At 33.0% G+C, this 24931-nt stretch overlaps 2 protein-coding genes and 1 long non-coding RNA gene across 5 annotated transcripts in view; 1 reads left to right on the forward strand and 2 right to left on the reverse strand.

The window, feature by feature from the left end:
• The window catches only part of LOC138324663 (receptor-type tyrosine-protein phosphatase mu-like), a 38881-nt gene extending 30209 nt beyond the window's left edge, over positions 1–8672 (forward strand). The window contains exons 10-29 of one of the 3 annotated variants that reach the window (XM_069269697.1): positions 384–479; positions 641–758; positions 886–1013; positions 1859–2028; positions 2448–2535; positions 3218–3294; positions 3551–3587; positions 3813–3910; positions 4181–4309; positions 4584–4729; positions 5008–5143; positions 5424–5573; positions 5683–5782; positions 6240–6313; positions 6419–6544; positions 6659–6763; positions 6980–7134; positions 7867–8002; positions 8517–8571; positions 8621–8672. In XM_069269697.1, coding sequence (XP_069125798.1) covers positions 384–479; positions 641–758; positions 886–1013; positions 1859–2028; positions 2448–2535; positions 3218–3294; positions 3551–3587; positions 3813–3910; positions 4181–4309; positions 4584–4729; positions 5008–5143; positions 5424–5573; positions 5683–5782; positions 6240–6313; positions 6419–6544; positions 6659–6763; positions 6980–7134; positions 7867–8002; positions 8517–8571; positions 8621–8634 — 2138 coding nt within the window. In that variant the 3' untranslated portion in view covers positions 8635–8672. Of the gene's footprint in view, positions 1–383; positions 480–640; positions 759–885; positions 1014–1858; positions 2029–2447; positions 2536–3217; positions 3295–3550; positions 3588–3812; positions 3911–4180; positions 4310–4583; positions 4730–5007; positions 5144–5423; positions 5574–5682; positions 5783–6239; positions 6314–6418; positions 6545–6658; positions 6764–6979; positions 7135–7866; positions 8003–8516 lie in introns of all 3 variants that reach the window. The other 2 variants (XM_069269696.1, XM_069269699.1) reach the window with 2 other exon arrangements.
• A 3781-nt stretch (positions 8673–12453) lies between these two features.
• LOC138324673 (receptor-type tyrosine-protein phosphatase alpha-like) lies at positions 12454–22676 on the reverse strand. The gene is made up of 10 exons (XM_069269713.1): positions 22533–22676; positions 20983–21118; positions 20402–20533; positions 19926–20019; positions 19145–19209; positions 18615–18737; positions 18064–18198; positions 17644–17789; positions 16898–17033; positions 12454–16543 (listed from the first exon to the last, which is right to left on the reverse strand). The coding sequence occupies exons 2-10, from the start codon at positions 21016–21018 to the stop codon at positions 16472–16474; spliced, it is 939 nt and encodes a 312-aa protein (XP_069125814.1). The 5' UTR covers positions 21019–21118; positions 22533–22676; the 3' UTR covers positions 12454–16471.
• Positions 22677–23148: 472 nt separating this feature from the next.
• Positions 23149–24343, reverse strand: LOC138324683 (uncharacterized). Its single transcript, XR_011208664.1, has 3 exons — positions 24243–24343; positions 23892–23989; positions 23149–23286 (listed from the first exon to the last, which is right to left on the reverse strand). It is a non-coding gene; the product is annotated as an uncharacterized lncRNA (long non-coding RNA).
• Positions 24344–24931: the final 588 nt, after the last annotated feature.

Raw genomic sequence — 24931 nt, forward strand, 5'->3', positions numbered from 1 at the left:
TGCATGATGGACATTGAATGGCGTGGTAATTTTCATGAATTAGCAAATATAAATTATCCACTTCACTACCTATATACTGTACATCAAGCTTTCGTGTGCGATTTCCTTTCGTAAGACCCAATTTCTTTGTTCGCTGTTACTTATGTATATTTTTATTGATCTATGTTTTCATTAGGAAGACTTTAATCAGACATATTCAGACATATTCAGTAATCAGATAAAATAAACAAATGCATCACGAACGAAGGATTTTGTATTGCATTGACATTTCTGTTTCATTTCTAAACATAACTCGTTTTAGCTCTACTTATAACCGCACCATTGAATAACAACAATATTTCTAAGTGACTTTCATCGATTTTGTTTCATTTGTGTTATCACAGAATGTAAACCCGGCTTTCATGGCAGTTTTTGTTACCAGGAGTGTCCAATTAACTGCAAAAACAATATCTGCAACATGCAGGATGGTCAATGCATTGGTATGTCGTTTCATTTATTTTCATTTAGAACTTAAAATATTTTTACCAACATTCAACTACTAATACTGTATCTCGTTTTTTTATGTCACAATGTAACTTTGATCTGGGATTTATAATTAGTATATCATTGAAATATCGTGTGACTTATGTTTTTTGTTCAGAAAGAGAAGCTTTGGTAACAGAGCCTGAAAGTCAAGCCGGTATATACGCTGGAGCAGGCGTGGGAGCATTAATAGTCATTGGTATCGTTATAGCAACGGTGGCCATTGTGTTAAGAAGGTACGTTGGCGAATAGATTGTATAAAAAAACCCACCAGTGATCAATCAGGAAATACATTTTTACTTTTTTGTAGTAATGATTAATGTAGTACTGATCAATTCCAACATAAATCTTTTCAATATGCAGGAGAAAGTTACAACCTAATAGAAAGATGAGTACGCACTTTGATGGCGATTTGGAAACAACACTTTCCCAACCTTCTCCCAATAACAAGCCCGATACAAAAAGTCAAGAAGTATCGGAACCAGCATCGTGTAAGTATGTTTATCGTGCTTGATCCTTCGCCGTCCGTTGTGTCCGCCCGTATAAGTCCACACTAATCGTCTTTGTTAATCTTTATATATCAAAGTTAAGTGAATTCTGAATGGGATGATACAAGATTTTACCCAAATGTCCAAGTATCATTTTTGCATCGCTCATCGCCCAATGGCGCCATCTATAAAAAAAATCGTCTATTTCAGTTTCAATGAAGCTGACCGATTCGACCAAGACATCGCATTAAGGCGATAATTTTTTAAAAATAATTTTAAAATCATGTTCTTTTTACTATTTCTGAGCTAGATTTTCTCTTATTTCTAAAAAAGAATCGGTCCCTTTTCTAATATATGTATTTTATCAAAACATTGATAAAATATAGAACCCTCCCCCACCACTCAATATCTACAGCAGCCTTTTGTTTTAAGATACGCTATCATAGATTCTTAGATTGTTATAGATACTAAATTATGAATATGAAAAAAAAACGCCTTGAAACGAGGATACTGCGATAACATTTCTTTTTTTAGCAATCTGAGATCAGAATTATCCCTTTAGGTTTAAAAAAAGAAATTACAGCCATCTTTATTTGCATCAGGTGTTTAAATGAAGAGATGCTGATATAAGATGTATATATTGAGTCTTTGTATCGGGATTATCTTCATCACAAATTTCGCCATAATCCAAAATGATCGTGATAAAATCAATTGCATGCATGAAATATACAGATGAATAAACACAATGTTCAATTTAACTCTTTTTTAAAAAAATATAAATCTGATAAATGATTTGATATAAACATAATTTTCCCAGTATAATCACTTAATATTTGATGTTGTTGCAGCCTTAGCGGAGAATTTAAGTAACGAATACATTAATGTTGGCAATGTGAAGCAGGAGGAGGTTGTTTATAGCAATATGGACATGTCGAACGGGGTAACTATCGAAGAAATCCGGGCAATGATACCCAAGAAAAAGGAAAATGAGGATGAGGAATTCAAGAAAGAATTCAAGGTTTGAACAACTTACTTTTGAATTGTGTGCCATATTTCACGGATAGTGTTACATTGTGATACAAGGTTAATGTTTTAGTTCAAAATCAATCATGATGTAGAAATCGTGTTATGTAGTTATGTAATTGAGTAGATAAAAAAATTACAGTGCTTCATATTCCAATTGAGTAACTTCTCCAAGGCCTAAACTTGCTTGAGCTTGTATTTCTATTGGTTTCAAGGCAGAAAGACACTGCATCAGGTTAAAAACATTTTGAAGACAACATATTGTAATATCATTCTTTGTTTTTATAAGACATAATATAATAATGGCAAGTAGTGCATTTAAAAATCCGTAAAATATCTATGAAAATACTACAGAAATTGTTTACACTCTTAATGGGTTTATTTTATTAACAATTTTATCTTCATACTGAACAGTTGTTGCCCTGGGGAGCAGTCCATCCACACGTAGAAGGAAGCAAGCCATTAAACAAGGTCAAGAACAGATTCAAAACAACATTTCCATGTATGCATCCAATTGTTCGTTTTTTGTATACAAATATAATGCTTTGAAAACCTTTTCGGTTAAATCATCCTAATCGTATTATTAAGGTTTGTTGTTGACACAATGATCTACAAATATATTTTAATTTTGACAATGATAATTGAGCACGTGTGCTATTTGTAATCAACTTGCGGTCAGTTACAGGCATTGATATATGGTGTGACCTTGTGCTATGTACACTTCTGGCACTAACTGAATCTGAACCAAATATTTTAATTCTCCGAATCACTTGTGTTGCATTGCGCAGCAATCTTTTTGTCTATACACATAAATCGGTCGACACTAAAAAAACCAACAGAATTGAATTTGACGGATTTGAAATAATGATCTTCTGATCAATATAAGTGATTGACAATCAAATATCTATATTTAGCAAAAGAAAGAAGAAAACTCGCACGTGTAACGGTCTTTTTTTAGCGTAAGAACCAACTTTAAATGTTTTCGTAACGTAATTAAGGAACAATGTCGAGAGTGTGTATATTCCGTAATTTATAAACTTTGGTGTGTTAATTTGGTTTCACTTTCACGTCAAACGTCAAAAACCCTCCAACATTACCACATCCAAAATGTCCCAATTCACGGTAACTTATCTATTGTTTTGTGCATGACGCTGCATATAACTCACAACCAGCATTTATTTCAGATGACCATTCCCGCGTTATTCTAGACAAGATTGGAAATGACCCTAACTCATCCTACATCAACGCCAATTACATCGATGTGAGTAAATAGTACGGTCATTAACGTGATAACAACGCTTGCATGAATGTCTTCTCTTTGACAATATTGGTGACGGGTACCTAGAATAATGGCATTGTGAGGTCGTGCATATTTAGATATTTTTATGTTCATTTCATGATGAAGATACTTTTATATATGGAGATGTTAATGACGTAGAAATTGAAATACATGGCAATAACAACTATATTAATCATCTTTGCCCTATATTCTGCCAATCTTCTTTTCCTATCCACAGGGTATCGGTGACATGAAGGTGTATGTTGCTTGTCAAGGTAATGCTATGTTCTTAATTTAATTTATATAAGCAATAAACTTGATTGATTCAGATATCATATATTAGGATCAGAATTAGTCAAAGTATTTTCTCAACATACCATACGTGTAACAGTGAATTTGTGAATCTGTAATTTGAAGAGTAGATATTAGCTTTTTGAAAAATGAAGTTTTAGCAAGATAAAATGAACATGTTTTGAATTGCCACATTAACATTATTTTAGGTCCGAGAGAAAATACTCTGGATGATTTCTGGAGGATGGTTTGGCAGCTAAACACGGGGAAAATTGTTATGGTGACGAAACTTGTCGAGGGAGGAAAAGTAATCATGATATCATTATCAAATGAGAATATTTTGCATAAAATAGATCCAATAAAGCAATCGCTATGTCATAGTTTTCTAATCATTAAAGCTAAGATTAAAATATACTGTTTATCAATAATTTTAATATTATTACGTTAGTTATATTCTTTGAGGTATTTACATCACTTTGAGTATTATTAAGCTATTTATATCATTTGAAATATATAAATATCTTTTAATATTTCCAGAATATTACGTATGGTTATTGAAAACATATTATATTATCAGATAAAATGTCACCAGTACTGGCCAGAAGAAGGCGATTCCCTCAAAACGAAACATTTCAACATCAGACTTGATCGAGAACGAACCTACGCTTTTTATGTGTTACGGGATATTTCCGTTACTCAAACGAAGGTAATGAAACACGTTCCGCAATCAGTTTCTATCTCAACAAAATGATATTTAACGCCAAATAAGATAGCACATATTAGCCAGTACCTAAATTATAATGTCTTCTGTATAAGTATGCAAGTCTTGCTCTGAAATGTTATATTCGAGGGTTGCAAAGTAGTATTGAAATTGACTTAATTTTGTGATTTTTAAAGTAATGAATTTTGTGTGTATATATATACCGGTATTGAGTAAATTAATATCAATTTACCTTTCTTCTGAATAATCTCTCCAACAGACAAAAGAAGTTCGTCAAATCCACCAGTTTCATTTTATCGCGTGGCCGGATCACGGCACACCAAATAACCTTGAACTTGTTCTATTCCATCGTCGTGTGTCTTCATACAGGACGAATCTGACTGGTCAAATGGTTGTACACTGCAGGTATTATATCATTTAGTTTTAGGCATAGTCATGTTATCAACATGTCAACAGTACAGATTATATTGTATAACTGCTCTTGTGGGTAGGTATCGATTGTGTCGTCATCACTTTTTGGGCGCAGTTTAGGTTGTTTTCCCTCAAATGCATGACGTTACGCTCACAAAATTTGACGTAACAATCGATATCTACTCGCAGGGTCAAATAATTCTGTAATATGCAAATAAATTCAGAATAATGTTGTACTGTAGAAATATGTCATTGTCTCGATGTATGTTAAGCGCCGGAATAGGGAGGACCGGGACCTTCATAGCACTAGATGTTTTATCGAAAGAGGAAAAGAAGACAGGACGAGTGGACATTTCCCAGTACATCAGGACTATGAGGAAAGATCGCATGAATATGATCCAAACACATGTAAGCAATATATATGACCTACATATTTATTATGACATTACGTAAATGATAGGTACTGTTAACGTACTCATTCTATCGATAGTTTAAGTTTAGCTGTTTTGGTAAGCGAGTGGTAAATCAAGAATAACATATGGACGCAATGAAACCCTTCCTCCATATATGGCGATGAATGGAAAGCTTTTGTGTAACCCTTTGTGTTCGTTGGCAACTATCTGGTTTGGTGGACACGAACTTTGATATTCACGTCAAAATACTTACACATTTTAATGTTAAATTCCAGGAGCAGTATATTGCCCTTCATGAGTTATTGGTTGAGGCAGCCGACCTGGCGGATACCTTGATTCCAAACTCACGATTCCACGATGCTCTCAGCGAAATGTCACCCGCTGGAAAGCCAACCAACCAAACTAAATTGCGGAAAGAATTCGAAGTAAGTGTGGATATACATTATATATTATGTATCTACAGATGCGTTTGAACACAACGAACAAATATTACAACCAGTATGATTGTAATACTGACTGCACTTACTTTTTCAGAAGCTACTGACAATAGTTCCAAAATACGACTGCAATAAGTATACAGCTGGAATGATGAAAGAGAACAAGGACAAGAATAGGACAATGTCTAACATTGCTGGTATGTACAGTATGGAATTAATCACATTTTGTTGATCCGCAAACGTCTTAACCATCAACCCATATTCATTAGTAGGATAATTTTCCAAGATCAATCTGCAATATGAATTTACATAAACGTAACAGAAACAATTTGCATGGCTAAATTGTTGTTTTATGTCCTCGATCATGTAAATGTTTAACTATGTCATGAGATTTTGCGTATTCAAATTAGCATTTAAGTGACTGTTTTTATATACGGGATTTTGATTAGTCCAGTTGAGCTCTTATAATCATTAATGTGAAAAATGCTAGCATGTTTTGCTTACAGGTTTTTTCCAAATAAAGATAATGATAACTTAGATAATACAAATGAATAAGAGATATGCTAGTTATTAAATGAATAATTAATGAATGTATATTTTGATGAAGTACAAATATCATTATTCTTAACTTTTTCTCCCATTGCTACATCTCAGTCGACACTTTCCGAGCGTTTCTGCGGTCGCAGCCAGGTGGTAGAACTGACTATATAAATGCAGTAATTTTGCAGGTAAGAATTATCTCCTATTTAATGCAATCGAGGATAATTGAAGTTTGTTGATCGTTATTGGTTTTTATGTACTGAATACCATATCATGCTTATGGCTTTATAAAGTCACACAGGTCCAAATCCGGGTACCTGATGACCCAGTTCCCGTTAGCCGATACGGTCGATGATCTCTGGGCCATGGTGACTGACTACAGCTGTGAGAACATAGTCGTCCTGGGTACACCTGAGGTGGTAAGATAAATATTTCGATACAGTTTTATCATGCACACAAAATTGACATATATTTGGTCACCATGCAATTAAATTTAATTACATTAAACTATTCATTTTACTTCTTTCTTTAAGCATTGGCTACGTCATGAAAGCGAAACGAATGATGGCAATGCTGTTTTTGTCGAAAAGCAGAGAGATATAAATATTATTCAAGGAGTGGATGTTGCTGACTATTTGGTAAATCGAAATGTCCTTTCCCATTTTTTTAGTTTGTCTAATTTTCGTATAAAATGATTAAAACATTACTTTTTAATTAAGTTTTGTTGATTAAAGAAATCACAGAGAAAGTAATATTTTTTTCATGTCACCGTGTCTGAGTTATAAAGCGTTTATAAAGATTTTGCATGCAAATGTTCCATATTTTATATATTGTTATAACTATGTTATTTGAAGGTTTCTGGTGTTGATAATGTACGGATCTTCACAATCAATGATTGGTCATTCGAGTCCTTGCTTCCTCCCTCCGACTCCTCCCTCCTTCAGCTCCTTGAGCAGCTTGACAGTCGGCGACGGTCTGATATCGAAAAACCTGTGGTCGTTATGTGTCTGTAAGTGAACAATTGCAACCCGAACTATGTTAGCCTTTAGATAAACATAACGTTTACTAAAATCTTAATGTTGAATTTCCTTATGACTGGAACTTATATTCTTGATAGCATTTTATATGAATAAACGTCTATGAAGGCACTTTTTTATCCAGGATTTGTAAAAAAGGAAGTCTGTGCTAAGTAAAGTAACTTTATATATTTTGTATTATTGTTCTCAGATTGATAGCATTTCATCTGAAATAACATTTTCAAATATTTAATATTTTAATGCTTCATTTTCAAACTTGTATTCCATTTATAAATTCAAGGGATGAAAAGGGGTAGCAACCATCAATTGGTTTCAATTCTTTGAACAATCCAACGCGGAAGTGTTTAACTTCTATATATTTACGATTTAAGATTAATTTTAATAATACTATTACCAAAGGAATTTAGCGTCATTTTGCTTGTAAATAGACAGTGGTCGGAAGTCGTTGAATTACATTCTTCTTAAATCGGTATCCGCCGCCTCTGCTCTTCTGAAGGATTTAGTAATCATAATAGATGTTTGTTAGACGAGAGTGAAATAAGCTAGAAGTTTAATAGTCAGATAGAAAATGAAAACAAAAGCTGAGCATAATAAATGCATACATCTGAAAATTTACATTTTACATTCGTAAAGGTAACGTTTTGGTAGTTATGATATTTATTTTTGTGTTTACTAATGGTTTGTTTATTTCTTTTGTCGTACAGGAATGGATGTACTCAAAGTGGCCTGTTTTGTTGTTTATCCAACATAAGGGATCAGATGAAAATGGATGAGGAGGTGGATATTTTCCAAACAGCCAGACAGATACAGATCCGCTGTCCACAGGCTCTCAGGAACATTGTAAGTGACAAATGATGTGTCTGTTTTCTTGAATGTTGAACATTCTAAACATTCATGATTGTCATTTACACATTTTTAATATGAATAATCTCAGTCACAAATCTGTCATGATCAAGGCATCCCATTTTCGTTATTATACGATGTACAAAATTTGTGTCAACTCATCAAAACTATATATAACTATGTTTAATAACATGCTATCTCTGGTTCATTTGAGTGATGTCTGATTAATGGTTTTGTAAAAGTCACAGTGATACCAATTATCTATTTTCTTACATTGTACGTTCTCTGATTTGTTTCGTTTTAGATATAACGGACTGACTCCATATTGCCCGGTACTTTAAGTAAATTACTCTACAGGCTAATCGATTTATCTTCTATTACATTCGTTTTTGGCAATAAATAATCATAGACTTTTTAAACAATAGAAACTATCCTAATTAATTCAGGAAAAATAGATGACGATGGGTTTAAGAGTTTTATAACAATTCTTAATTTCAAATGTTTGTTTCAGGAACAATTCCAGTACTGTTACAATTTCATTGGACAATATCTGGATTCTACCAACGTTTATATCAATTGATGATCACAATGGACAATATTTAGATTCTACCAACCTTTATATCAATTGATCACAATGGACACTATCTCGATTCTACAGACGTTTATATCATTGATCACAATGGACATTTATATCAATTGATGATCACAATGGACAATATTTCGATTCTACCAAGGAACGTTTATATCAATTGATCACTATGGCCAATATATGGCTTCTACCAACGTTTGTATCAATTGATGATCACAATGGAAATTATCTCGATTCTACCAAGGAACGTTTATATCAATTGATCAACATGGCAAATATATGGCTTATATCAACGTTGATATCAATTGATGATCACAATGGACAATATTTCGATTCTACCAAGGAACGTTTATATCAATTGATCACATGGACAATTGGTTCCACCACGTTATATATCGTGTTCCTACAGGCCAAACAACAATAATCAAATCCTTATTTCGGTTTGCATCGATAAATCTAACATTTATTGGATCTATGTATTGATAAGAACATGGCAAACTTATATTGTCATGAGGAAAACGCGTGTAAACTCCCGGTGATATGTTTTCGCAACTAGTTTTAAAAGTGCTGACATTTACCTTAAATTGGTCCAATGTTTATGATTGAATATGTTCTATGTATGTTGAATATTTAACTTTAAACAAATGGCAATATGCATAATAAATGCTTCATAAGTGCTTTCATGTAATAATCGTAGTACAAGATTGATAAAAAAATCCTGCCATTAATGATTGACAAAACCAAAACAAAATGATTGTCGTAAGATTTCAATTGTAGATCGCTTGAAAATTAACTGTAATATACAGTTGGTACAGTTTGATTGATATGCAGTATTATGTGAAAGTCTACGACAGCACACGTCAAAAATTATGTAAATTCTTATCAACATCACTTTGACATTGTTCGAAAGTATTCTGTATTCAAAGAAATAAATTGTTGACATGAATTGATTTACATTTTCCTACTAAAATAATCTTTGTTGCGGTTGTTTCACCTAAGCCAAAATCATGATGTTCATATCGTTGGTGATATCGTCAATCCAAATATATAGTTATTGATATGAATTTTATTTATTTACATTTTTCTACTAAATTCATCTCTGTTGTGATTGCATTGTTTAAAGAATAATATCTGTTGTCTTCTACGTTTTCCTAATTTTACGTTCATATCCCTCTCAATTTGTTATACTATACATATCCGGGTATTTTTTCATACTTATTGTGCCTTATATTTCTGATTGAATTATCATTTTTTACGTTTTACATTGCCCGTAATATATACATATCTCCATAGTATGCTTTTTTGATGTTATTTTATATGCAGTTTAACAATGTTCTATCAAAACTCAATACACATGTAACATAATCAAGTGCAATTCGAACATATAATGATAATATATTTAATATTAATAATATATATTTGTTATATATAATGGCAATATACATTTTTATATATAATGGTAATACACATTTTTTTCTCGCACCTTGGACAGGGAAATCTCACGTGATATCCGCTGCTAGATTTTTCTATCTCGTCCGATCTGTCTGGTACCTTTACGTGATTTTTGGCGGAGTTTTACGCCATTCATGTAACATTCCGCGCATGTGACGTCATACTCTCGAATCGGTGACGCCACACGCGTCAGATAATCAATATTATTAGAAATATGTGCCTGCAGTCATTTACCATCCATTGTTTGGTTGTTGTTTTTAGTTATTAAAACAGTATGTACCGATTGATCATCGTTTTTCTTTGATATAACCGAACTATAGTTATGCGCGGAATGACTAAATTCGAAGCGCAGATGAAATGGTCGATCGGCTTTGAACCAGGAGGTCCAAGACGGGATAATTTTACACTGAACCATTTATAGATGGTTTTATTATATCTTAGAGGCGCGAGAAAAAATATATTACCTGTAGGTGATCGCGATCGGGATATCTCAGTCTCGGGTTAAGATTTTGTAACATCCCAACCTCGGCTAACGCCTCGGTTTGGATTATGTCACAAAATCTTAGCCCTTGGCTGAGATAACCCGATCTCGATCACTTACAGGTAACATATTTTATTGATATCTAATTGTTATAGTATTATATTTTAGTATATCCATGCAATAATTTTTTCCAGATCACTTTGGATATTTGTATTTACGTTATGATAATGACTAGCATAGAGAATACATGGTTAGCATCTCACGTGGTCAAAATGCACGATTTGCATGAGTTTTCATTAAATATGTTATCATGTTAAAGTTATCCCTCTGTATTAATTTCAAATGAATGTTAACTAAGTAGCAACTGCACGAAGGATTTTTATAAGAAAAACCTTGACATAAGATGTCATTAAAAAATGGATATGTAAAGAGAGAGCATTAACAGTATATTGAACAAATTTAAATTGTCTAATTCTATAATCTGGACTCACAATATTTGTCAAATTCTTCAATATTGTATTCTATTCAATACCATGGATGGTTTCATAATAGGCCATGTGCTAGGAGGGTTCGACATTCATCCCCACCCCCTCCCCCAAACGTCCGAACCAATATTGTTCCTAACCCTTATTACCCACTGATCACAAATCAAAATGTTAACATGAACTTCCGGTTATGACGTCATGAAGATGACCGCCATCTCGAATTTCACTAAAAAATGAAAAATACACATAACATTGCCATTTTCCAACTGAAGTAGACAAATGATTTATCAAAATGACCACAATAGAACAACAAATACATACCAGGACCTAATAATCCAGTATATGAAATGATTTGTACGCAGGAAATGAAAAAAAATAAGATTTTAAGCTCAAAAATGGTAAATTTTCAGCAATTTTTTCATATTTGGCTTGACGCAGCAAAAATGTTTCCCAACAACAAATTCGTATTCGTCATTAGTTATTTGATCTCTTATCAATGAGTAAAAACAACAACAAAAACTAAAATACATTGAAAAGCAAAAGAGAATTATTGTTATACCCTCATTAGGTTTACAAAACATCACCTTTAGCGTATAATGGGCATATGCTATTTTTCGGACTCAAACCGCTGACACTACAGTTTCCTGAGGCGTGTTCAGAAATTTACTGAACGGCAGCGGGTGCTCGGGCGCGCACTCGATATGGTGGTTTCTCGTGCACTTGGAGGGGGATGCATGTGGGACCCTCCTAGCCCATGGCCTACAAGTTTTTCCTAAAATACATATTACTACCTTATACTTTTATGTACATCATATAATGAAATATAGTGATTTGTAAAATGGAAACTTGTGTTGTTCATAGCTAACGCGGTGATATATCGCAAACCTTTATTAAATGACTTAATATCGATAAGCGGACGATAAAATTTATCAGATGGGTCGGATTTTTGGCGTTTTATGCGAACTTACATTAGGAAGTTATTCTTATATCCCACCCTAGTTTTTTTTAACCTGCATGTTGATTGAGATCGCTTGGGGTCAATGCTGGCACATACAGGTTTTACTCTTGCAAATTGTTACATTTTCATTAATATCATTAAAATTTATAAATTGAAATATATCAATATTTATCATAACTATATTAAGTAAATAACAGCTAATGAAATATTGAGCATATCCTTTATATTTCACCATCAGGTGTGCTATTTATTAGCTTCAAACCTATTTTCCATTTTTATACGACTCTCTTAAATTTTAATGTGTGTCCGCGTCAACTCAAGAAGTACGTCAATATTTATTGTAGATGTCAAGTCTTATAATATGATTTAGTGGTACGTAATATTCTTTGTAAATTGAATTAACAATGAACGTATTTGATGTTCCCGAAATAAATTGGATTGTGAAGCTTCCAGCAAAGCTGAATAACAATAAACGAATTGTAATAAAATCGCAAAATATATTTGAACTATTTTATTGGAAAAATATTATATAAAAGCATGAAAACTATATATTTTGACAGAGAAGTTATCATAATAACATCAGTGCATAGACAGCATTGGTTATATCGGTACCTGATCACCGTTGGAGACCAACGCTTGATTGCACAATGCTACGCTTCACTTATCACTCGTTGATCAGCTCAGCCAACAAGTCTCGTAACGATGATGTAACTCTATAAATAGAAATCAATCGACAACCTTTTTCAAAATAATACCCTTTCGGGTATGGAAGGGATAGATATACGTAAAATGGCCGCGCCCGTGAATGATGCCATTTCGGTGACAAACAAATCACCTAGAAAAAAGTCATACGTCTGTCCAATCAAAAATAAGTACCACGTAACCAAGTTGTGTGGTGTGTTTGGAATGTTAGAAATAACCTAATGTGGTATAGAATGCAATGTATGTGTCAACAAACTAAATAGAAGTTTAAAAAAGTATTCGACGCCATTGTTGGGAGTTCATGTCCCTTCAATACTTCGTATGCAACATCCATCAGTGGTTAAAATACCGACTGGAAAATGTGACGAAACCAGTTAGATAGATTGATTATGTTGAAACGCGATTTTTATGGCTGGGTTGATCCATGAGTTATTAGTGTAGCGTAGGGCTCTGGCAATGAATGTGTGTATATTAAACGTTTCATTTGCATCACAATACCCTGATGATGATTTTGCCCTTTTTATACATCTCATGGGGATCACGTACAGTGTAGATATACACAAAATAATTAATTATGTTCAGCATACAAATACGTAAAGCACCATTAATAAAGTAACAATAAGATTGATATGCAAAATCAACGTAATTATTTTAGATAATACGACATTGCATACATATACATATTTTTGATAGTTATAAATAATATGAAAATTATTAATATAAATTAACATTAAATTATGTAGAAAAAACATAAATTTAGAATATCAGGTGTTTCAATGTTATCACATTTCATTTTTAATTCCACAGCTCGATAAAAAGGCTTTCGATTAGTTAGAAGTCCAGTATGACCGAATAGATCTCCTAGCATCGAATGAGATACTTTCAAAATGATGTTATATAATAGATCTCATTTGCACGTTTCGGGAACGTATTTAATGCAACGGAGATCAATATTGTATAAATCTCTGTTTTCCTTCAAGCATTCAATATATATAGTGTATAACGATAAAGATGAATAGATATTGCATTCCATATACACTGCAATTCTATTCGTCATATCTGATAATCGTATGACGAATTTGTGGAATTTTACCAGACATGTGCCTTTGGTGTTCTGTAAGCATCGAGCTGTGTTAAAGCTGGCAATGCAAGCACACACACTCATTTCAAATTTTGAAAAATAGATTATTTCAAGAAATCGTTCATAATAACACCTTCTTCTGTCGAGAATAACGGTTTTGTTTCTTGCACTACTAGCATTATGACGCGCTCACCGATTTCTCTATAAAACACTTACATCGACTGATACACGGAGGTCACGCACTGTCGATACATTCTGACCTATCAGCTGGTAGTTGTCCACTTTGTAACATCTAACATTATTGAATACAAAGTCCTTAACCGTAACATGCATGGGGTTTGTCTCCGTTAAAGAAATTGCTAGCACCTCTAAGCCATCTTCTAAATGTTTCTCAAAATAAAGTGTCCTTAAAATGAAAAGAACAGTAATAAATAGCCGTCCACATGGAACATCAAGCAAACAAACTCAGGATAACCTCATACGAGTGAACTCGTATGGAATACCTTGGAATACATCGAGCCTCCTTCATACAGAAACTACCAAGGAGACATAATTGTAAATGATTGTGTTGACATAATGATTGTGAAGTGTTTTATTGGCATTTATTAGCTCTTATTGGACATATTTTAGGATCGATATATTTACAGTATTTCTTTCGTGAAACGTTGTCAGGTGATTGCAAAGAATTTGTTTTAGTTTGGTAATACGAGGCAGGTGTAACCACGGTCGGCTTTATGTCTAGAATGAAAGCACGTGTGTAGAATCCCATGCTTTCAGTAGGGGTCGGTCAGAGTAGGTTATCCAAGAAGAGCAAACCAGCTCACTCGATACGACACTAGGGAGTCTTAAAAACGAAGTTTGAAACATGTTAATTAATTTTTCACAATGTATGTTTTTAAACCTGCATTTTCAGCTGTAATATCATTCATTAAGCACTTTGCATTTTCCCACCCCTGCAATATTCTGCAAACAACTGCAGATTTAAAACGTTATGTGACGCAGGCGTCTTACAACAGCATAAGTTATCTTATATATTACTTATCTAAATTGATATAATATTAACTATAAAATACTGAAGCAGAAAATATACATTTCGCATAAAAAAACTGTGTTTAGATAATATGTTAAACATGTTAAATGGCTGAAAGCAAATGATGGTCTACTACATGAAGCAATATGTAAATTTAAGATGAAAATATTATTTCAAAATAATTATTATTGCGATCATAATTATCACACTGTACTTCTTGTACATCCTCTCTTTTATATACAAATTCATACATGTTTTCATCATTTACCAGAATAAAACCATTAAATATTAGAGTGTTAAAGACATCAAAATTTAGAAAACTTGTATGAATTATGCATAATATCTACATTATCACGTCAGCATAGGATCAGAACAGCTAGATTGGAACCACATGGTACAATAAAGATATGTATGTATAACAATGATAATTCAGCCATGGATAGTCTAAAGGTGTATCACCTAAAATAACTAAAATAAATAATGTCGCATATCAAATGTGGCCTCTTCTTACAAGTAATCAGCCATCTAAGTAAGCTGAAGCATGTAATGCTTTAAAACATGGATTCAAAATATCTTGTTCGTTTAATCACTTAATCACTTATGTATTACAGTTCCTGTGTATTAACTGCGTCGGCGTATAGTCCACGGGAAGCAAACTCATGCATTTTCTATTATTTTGTCAAATAAAATCAAGATAACCCATACCGACAGATTGCCCGCGGGTTATACGTCGATGTAAAGCTTGGAGGTACACTACATATGTAATATGTACAAATAATAGTACATTAGTCTATCTGTTATAATGATTTCATTTTGAAAAGGGTATGGGTTTTTCAAAAACATGCAAAGTTATCAATAGCATATTTTGTGTTTTGAAATAGGTTTCAAATATAAGAAATATATAACTTATATGAAAACACTTTGGTATAGTAAGAGGGTTACATGAGCTATTTTCTGTATATTTAGAATAGTTTACAACGTATAGCCCGCATATTTTCCTTTTGTAAAAGTTTCCACAGATAGCCCGCATTATACATATTTGATGTGAAAATTCGTATAAGCCACCTGAAATACGCAAGAAATTACGGTAATATAACACCAATTATAATGCGTACATTTGCATTATGTACGTGTATGTGTCATGGTTGTGCGCGTTCGATCACCAAATGTAACCACATAATCCACTGTGTTCAACTATAACCTCATGTTACCCTAGGGTAAGCTGTAGATAAAATTAGAAGACTTCCATATTTTGACTTCAGCAGAGCCAGTATTTTGATTGTTATGTAAGTCAGTATACATTCATGTAGGTGTTTTTTTCGTAGAATCGTAGAGATGTATAATTTTGCAACAATATCTCATAACAAATACATTCTTAATATTGAGGCCTTAAAAAACTATCGAATTGAATGCGTGAAAAAAATGGCGTGTCATTTTCTTAAATATTTTGATTCATACAAGGATCATGATATGATGTATTGTGGTGATATTAAAGTAAGTTAAGTAAAGAAACATACTGTTCTATTAAAAGGATTTACAATAACCGGGAGATAAGGTCAAAACCTCACTTAAAAATAGCGCCGTGTATAGTTCCATGTGTCTCTACTCTTTTGATTATCCTTTATATATATGAACGCTGAAATATCAGTTTGGGCTGAAACAATGTCGTTTGCCTGTATGCCAGGATCTCACACATTTGCGTAGACCGTGTCCGCTTCAAGATATTCTTTCACGAGTTGATAGCAAAACACATACTGGCTCTGCAAGTGAACATATGTTGTAATGAGAAATGGCGAGAATATTTTACATGGGGAAATACCAATAATATTACACTAAACATTGATAGCATAGAAACCACTGTATTCAGTGTCCACACCATCGAAGTAGGTAATATGGATCTGTGCTATATCGTTATAACGTAACATTCGAAAGATCGATTTTATCATCTTAATTATTCAATCAGTATATTTCGGATTGATGAAGTCATAGACGAAATACCGACGGTTATCCTTTGATAGACTTCGTCTTAATAACATAATATGAAAAAATATTTTTTTTTTATACTCGTATATATATATTTAAAGCTGCTTTAACAAACGTTTTATTTACAGTACCTTGCTAGGGAGACATTGTGGTCTACGGATCTGGAGCTGTCTCACAGCTGCCATAATGTCTATATCACCATCGGTCTCTAACCGTTCCATCACGTTACACATGGCACATAGGAGTCCGCATTCTGTTGCGCCGTCACTGCAAATATCAAAAGTTACAAACCAATCATAATGATTTTTTAATTACACAAATTAGCAAAAGTACTAATTCATGCTCCACATAACGTGTGTGCGGTACTAGTATCTCTCTACAGTGGTAACGGTACGTACATGTTAATCTTTGTAACCTTCCCTCTGAAATGACCTTAGCGCGGGATGTCAACTTTTAACGCCCGAGGTTTATTTAGGACTAACGTCATTTCATCACCAATAGTATCAATAGTCCCATAAAGGCATCACGTTTACCTTAAATAGTCCCATTTACGGTATTAACCGATTATTAGATATTTTTTTAATAAGAAAACTAAAATCAAATTAATAAGTATTTCACGACCAATAATTATGTTGCAACAGAATAAAGATAATTTTAACTTCACTCTTACAAAACACAAACTTTAAGATTGTGTAATAACTTGTATAATGAACATTATGACGGAGATGGTAGATCATTTACACGACCTGAAAGCGAATACTCTCGAACCAATTACTTTATATCACTATGAAAAAGTAAACTTCATGTAGTTAATATGATTTTCTTCCAACACAGATTTTTCTATTAATACATGTCATGCCATGTCTTAATTACTTACTTGCACGTTATTATAACAGACGGCGAATCTATCCCTCGTCGTCTCTGGATCAGCTGTATCATATCCAGCATGAAACTAGAATCTGGCAGTGACTGGCACCAGGATGGAGTCTCCAAGAGGGTAAGTTTAGTATTGATTCCGAGCTCCTGTTTTGAATAACATATTGAAACTCAAATTGAAATTGGGTTGGGCTTTACTTACAACGCTTTTCAGAGTGACAAATATTTTCATTTTACTTTTGCCGTAATGTTAGTGAATCAAATTTATTGCAGCATGTTGATAACTCATTATAAAATCGAGCTGTAATTCCACCATTTAAAATTAGTACAATATTATCTTACGCTAAGACCTAACAGATATTGCATTATATTCTTTCTAAACATGACTTTATATACTTATATTTCTTAGAAACAGCCTTACTTTGTTTTCAATTGTTATCTGCCTCTCCTCGACATGCTCTGATCCTACTGACCGATTGTCACATTTGACTGTTGACACGACAAAATTGCCAAATTTTGCTCGAGATCCTTTGTTTGTTGGCCAACTTGGCTTGGTCTGAAAAAAATATGTCATAGATGAAACATATGTTGGATGAGTGACTTACTTAATATTGATGTTATCACAATCATGTATTTTCTGGATTTTTGTAATTTCAGTGGAACTGCACCAAGAAAGAATAACATACAATAATACATTGCAATAAAAATATAACATCACTGTTCTCTGAGCGTACCAGCGTATACTTGTTAGCATGATACTATTTCTTGTTCGATTCTTGTCGATTGTAGCGCATTTCTTACTATACGCCCATTGTCTCTCTATCGACTTGTATTATCTAAGATATCAATGTATGGTGACACTTCAGTACCACTAATAAGTTGTGTTTTGAGATTTTTTGTTTATTTTGTTTATATTTTTGTTTTTCGGCGATTTCCACGATAACTATACGAAGGAAAAGAGTCACATTATACCTGTAAAGGACCAATGGATACCACTGTGTCAGCCCGTTCCTGGGTAACCAGAGACAGGAAGTCGGTTGTCGTGTTGTCTAGGGGATGCTGGGTGAGGATGTATCCAAACGCTGTCCTATAGCCCTGTATCGTAACAAACATCTTTACATCATAAACCTGACCGAAATTATGCAAGGAATTCATGCATCAAACCACACCATAGTAGACATGATAGGCAAAAGCCTACAAAATAGACTATTTTATATCTATATATTAGACCTTTTTAAAGTCATGAATTTATCATGAACGAATCGGTGGTGTTTAGCGACTTAAGCATTTTTTTTTCATTGAAAGCGACTATTTAAACCTCTTACTAGTTTACAATAACATTGAATTCGTGTAAAAAAAGAATTCTAAGCTAGTCAGCCAATAACTTACACTTTGATTCTATTTTCTGAATATTGATAATGAAATATAATAAGCCCGTCTAATATAGTTTACAAAACGAAACTGCCTACATATTTTATGTCAAATGGAATAGGAAAGCTTACCGGTATGTTGACGGCATTAATGTACCCTGATGGTGTGGACATCAAACGGACCTTATAATTGTCAACTGTAAAACGAAGCACTCTTTGTCATCTGAATTATCTTTATCATGTTAATTAATTTTAATTAAGACGTATCAGTTTGACTTTGGTCATGTCTATCAACACTCCCCATTATAATTAACATATTGTTGTTTGATAATTCAACTAAAAACAACAGTTTGTTGTGAATGGCAAGGCAGTTTTTGATGTCTTTGTCAAGAAGTTATCTATATAAAATTAATATAGTCTTAAAACTGTGTAGAACGGAACCATATACATTTCATCTAGTTATGCCGAGATAGTTAAAACAAGCAAATTAGTCTCTTTATAACAATATAACTATATCATTATAACAAGATAAGTATAGTCTAGTTATAACGAGATAGTTATAACGAGCTAATTGGGTTTCATTATAACAATATAACTATCTCATTATAACAATATAATTATCATCTAATCATAACGAAATAGTTACATTGAGCTAACTTGTCTCGTTATAACAATATAGCTATCTCATTATAACAAGATAAGTATAATCCAGTTATAACGAGACAGTTACAGTATAAGAATATAACTTGTCTCGTTATAACAATAGTTGCTATTTCATTACAATTAGATAAATATCGTCTAGTTATAACGAAATAGTTATAACGAGTTAACTAGTCTCATTATAACAATATTGTTAATGTAATTGTGAATGCGACTAGAATGATATGTTTCTGATATTTTTGTCATTACATACCTGCTAGAATAGATGGGTTCCTATTCTTGCTCTTGTTTTTCAGTGCTGCCTCGTACTCGATGGGCTTGTATTCAGGTCGTTCGGCATCGAGGACCTACAATTGTAACATTCTGTTGTTTCGATCACATTGATTTAGGATATTTTCGTTGCAGGCAACTTTTGTTTTTAGTGAAATAGAATTATCACGAATATTATCGTTGTATAAAAGAACAATGCGTGATAGACAGATGGTTTTATTAATTGAGTGTTCACTTCGTCAAAATATCTTGGAAAAATTCAGCGGAGGTCGCCAATTTGTCACGACGTCCTCAAATCTCCTGACGTCACGGGCATCAAGATGACGTCACACTGAATTTCTAGTCAATGAGAAACGTCCCCGATTATATTACATTAGAGACAAAAAATATGCAAAAATATCACGAACGAAGTCACTGTATATCAGTTGGATTATATGTTCATTGGTATCTACTACTTACGGCAAACTGCTGTGTCGGGACATCGTCCTCCATCATGTCTGTGATGGTTCTACAAAAGTCTGTTTTAGACATACTTGGCGTTACCACTTTCAGTCCCTCCAGCAAAACAAAATGAAGCATCTCGTATTGTTTCTGTAATACAAACGAAAGTGTTTAAGATAAACACCAATGTTTGAATACACTGTTTTTACAAAACATGTATGAAATTATCATAAAATAATCTTAGCTTTTTTTTCTTTTTTTTTGCATTTTATTCAGTTTTTTTTTATCAATATATGTAATGTACACGAGATAGCTGTGATCAATGATCATCACCTTAGCTTTTTTACATTAAACTCCTTTCTGTTACAGAATAATCCATGCTTTTACCATGGATTATATACATCATTTTAGGTTGGTGAAGGATTTACATACTATCTCTCGAGAAACGTCAATTCGAAGTGCAAAGCCATTAATAGTCAATAGGCATATCACATGTTGATTTTAAGATATGTCAGTATTTGAATGAGAACTTATATTTTTTAAACTGAGCAAAAGCAATAATGAGCAACAATGGGTTAAAAACAAAAGTGTTATAGTACCGCCGTCTGTATCATGTTCATGCGACCCTTCCTCATCTTTTCAACGTAAGCAAACACATCAATGTCCTGACTGTTCTTCCCGTCCAGCAGCAAAGCGTCCAAACCGATATAGCTTCCGGTTCGTCCAATACCAGCGCTAGACAAAGCAAATGTGCACATGAGTATCGTCATGACCTAATAAAATAATGCCACACATATGTCTAAACCGGATGTCACCGGAACCAGCATATATGAGACAAAGTCGACTATTATCACCTAACCGTTAAAGCTAGGTTTCCGGTTTATAAAGGTTTTAATAACTCAATAAATCCCGGTGAGAGATGGAACAATAGTAATGTGAAACACACAAACAAATCCAGATTCATCTACTTGGCAACAACCATTTGCTTGTTCTCTACAACAGCTAATTGTTTTATTTATCAGATACATTTGTTAATCCCCTCGGGGTAACACTTGTCTTGATTTATTTCATACAGTAATTTCTATATGCATGCAGATTTTTCATCACTTCATTCGCACAGCCATAGTGTATCCATAACTCAATAAAATACTTCACTTTAATAAATCCATAAAATGGGAGAAGGTTTAGATGGACAATTCCATAAAACCTAATCTTAATTGCCTGTCGATCACGAAACTGCAGAGTGCTTGACTTATTTATCCAAAACACAACGACATTGCTAACAAAATGTCATCTTAAAAAATTAAACACATTAACATCCAAAGCACTAATTCATGAAGATAATATTCCCCCAGGAATGCTATCAGAAAACATAAAATTCTTGTGTCACATGATTTCACATTTTCTTGCGTACACATAGTATTATTGATCCAAAATCTTCCATGAATATTTAGGTATTTCCATTTGTTCTTTTTTAATTTTTTGTTCCAATACACTATATTCAAAAAACAATTACAACCTGGGTTTCAAAACAGTATGCAGAGACCTCTACATATGTAAGTTCCACTTTGTTGTAACTGTGAAAAACTATACTTGAGCAAATGTTATCAGTGTCGAGTAACCATCTACTACCTTGACTCATGGAACCATTCAAGTAAATAGTTCATGCAAATCATGAATTCAATGCTTCTCATAAGTGAGGCAAAACAAATGCATCAGTAAATAAGATCTCAAGGTCTTATATGGGTTTACCTTTGAACTGGTAGAATAGTTAAACAATACCAATGTAATAGTGGAGAGTACCAATGACCTTCGATGCCATGTTTTTCAGTATGAGAAACACCTCAAACTGTGGAATTGTCAAGATAATGAATAGTTCTCGGCCCTTACGGGCCTCGAACAATTCATTATCTTGACTATTCCACAGATTGAGGTGTTTCTCCTATACATAAATAGTGAACATTCCATACCAATTATACCGGAACAAACAGGAATCTGGATTTTTGTTACAAGTAATTAAAACCGGAGGTTGATATCAATATAAATATATACGAAAATGTTCATCATTATTGAAGGTTAAACACAAAAGCACTCATGAAATTGCACCACTGGACTACTATGAATTTAATATGGATAATTACACAAGTACCTGCAATGTACAACCAATGGGCCCCTGTGTTCTGTACGCCCATTCTTTATTCGTTTGTAAAACTGGAGGAGCTCGAAAGGTTCCGGCACTCCATGATCCGGCCACTTTGTGAAGTGGTACTGTGTTATCCGTCTTGTAGTGTTAGTCTGTAACCGTATAGCATATCGTATGTTAATTAGAAATATTCTTTATCTCACGTTAAAATAAACAGTAAGCACAGGGCACGTCTATGCTATATAAGGCTGTAGTATTGTATATACTTGTAGACATGTTAGATATACTAATGTGGCATACCTGTTTTTATTTAGTGTTTAATACATGTTATGCATCGCTATAGGAAATATACTCTATAGTATTATTATGTAAATGATTATGTTCAAGTGGGTTTTTTTTTCAGTAACATGCATGATTTGTGTCAATTCAAAAATGATTATATGCTATTTCATAGATCCATTCCAGTGCAAATGTATTTCAAAATATATGATTTTAAAAAATGTTTCAATATGCATATATGTAATAATGTGGAGAAAGCATGTATAGGCTTTTCCTGCTGCCCGATCCGAATTAAATCTTTTTTTTCCGAATTAAATAAAATATTTTGAAATGAAAATACCTGTTTGTTCTTCACTGAAATTGTCCTTATAGTGTAAAAACGCGTATGCCGTCTCCTCCTGTAGTTTGACTTGAAACAGATTAAGTCATCTAACGGTTCCTCGTCACTTTCCTTCGCTGCCCAGTAAGTTATGCACTTTATCTAAGGGAGAGATTCAATGGATGTTTACAATAATTACATTATATAACAAAAACATAGATATAAAATAAAACTTTCTTTAATGACCATTTCGTACTATGATCATCTCTGCATGAGATCATTTTCTGTCTCTGTATTAATGTCATCTGCTCATTACCATGACGACAACTGTTTAGGGTCCAAAATGGTGAATATCAACGTAATCTGGTTATTTCATCTAATTATACTTTGACTTTGGATTTTGTTCATAAAAATAAAATTGCTTTTTTTTGCGGACATTCTACGTTTTGTTAGCAATTAAGCATCATCACTTAACTATTAACATTATTAAACATTTTCTTCAGCTTGGAAATTGTGGTTAATGTATTTATACTATTACACAAACAGTAAAAATTCAGACATTGTCTAATGAAAATGACAGGTTACATGCCGAAATTGTTTCTATTCATCGATATGTCACACATAAAATGTTCCATTGGTTGTGTAAAAGTATCATTAACAAAAAACCACTCACATATAGTGTATAGATCATATGTATCAAAATAATTCAATTAATTCATAATAAAGCATATTGTTGTGCTAGTGAATCTGATATGTCTGTTGATTACCTTCCCAAGTTCCATCAAGTTGGCTAACATGACAATTTTCCCACACTTGTTTTGCCAGATCATTCTCCAGAAATCTTCAAGTGTGTTTGTTTTGGGGCCTAATATCAAAATATGAACAAAAATAGTTTGACATCTAAACTAATGAATACCAATATAGAATAAGAAATATATGTGTATTACAATTTCGATACGTCATCAATTATAGAAATTATAATACAAAAAAAGTAAAAAAGTGTCCATTTCCCGACAATTATATATTTTGCATTGATTATATACAGCATCTTGAAAACAGGTATTGCAGATAAAAAAAATATTTTTTAAAAATTGTAGTAAAATATAAAATCTACTAACCTTGTGTAGCAATGTATGTCTTTTCATTTGAACACCCTAAAACAGACATTTAACATGCATCATGAAGTTTACTTTATTTACATTAATCGTTGAAGTCAAAAATCAAATGTAATGTTATCTATTTTTTATATCGCACAGTTCATTGTGATATGCTATTAAGTATCCACTATAAGATATTATGTATTCTCTTTTCCATTATAATGCTGATTGTAACAGATTGCGCTAATTTGTCAAATGCAGTAAAATCCACGCGAATTGAAAAAAAAAAACAGTTTGAAGACATACATAGAAGTTGGCATTATGGTCTTAGTATTATGAGTCTGGTAATTCCGTATTTTTTTCAATTCTCTTAACAACGTTTTGTGTCGATATACATTTACAAATATAGCTTAAGCAGGATTTGATATAGTTTAATATACCGCCTTCTTCTGGAGCACCTGGTCCTGCCACCATTTTTCACATTTAATTGCATACTAGTCTGTGTTATAATTTGGATTTCTTTGGAACTGTTTTTATTTTGTGAAAGCTCTTAATAGGTTTTGGTTCAATATGTATGTCTGTATATTTTAATTTATTACAAATGTACCCATACATACATCTATAAAATTCGCATTGATGTAGTCAGTACTGCTCGCTTTCTCTTTCTTCAGGACAACTCTCGAATGATCATCTGGAGGTCATAATGTTTT

The sequence above is a fragment of the Argopecten irradians genome, chromosome 6 (genome assembly GCF_041381155.1).
Source record: "Argopecten irradians isolate NY chromosome 6, Ai_NY, whole genome shotgun sequence".
In the NCBI taxonomy this organism is placed as follows: domain Eukaryota; kingdom Metazoa; phylum Mollusca; class Bivalvia; order Pectinida; family Pectinidae; genus Argopecten; species Argopecten irradians.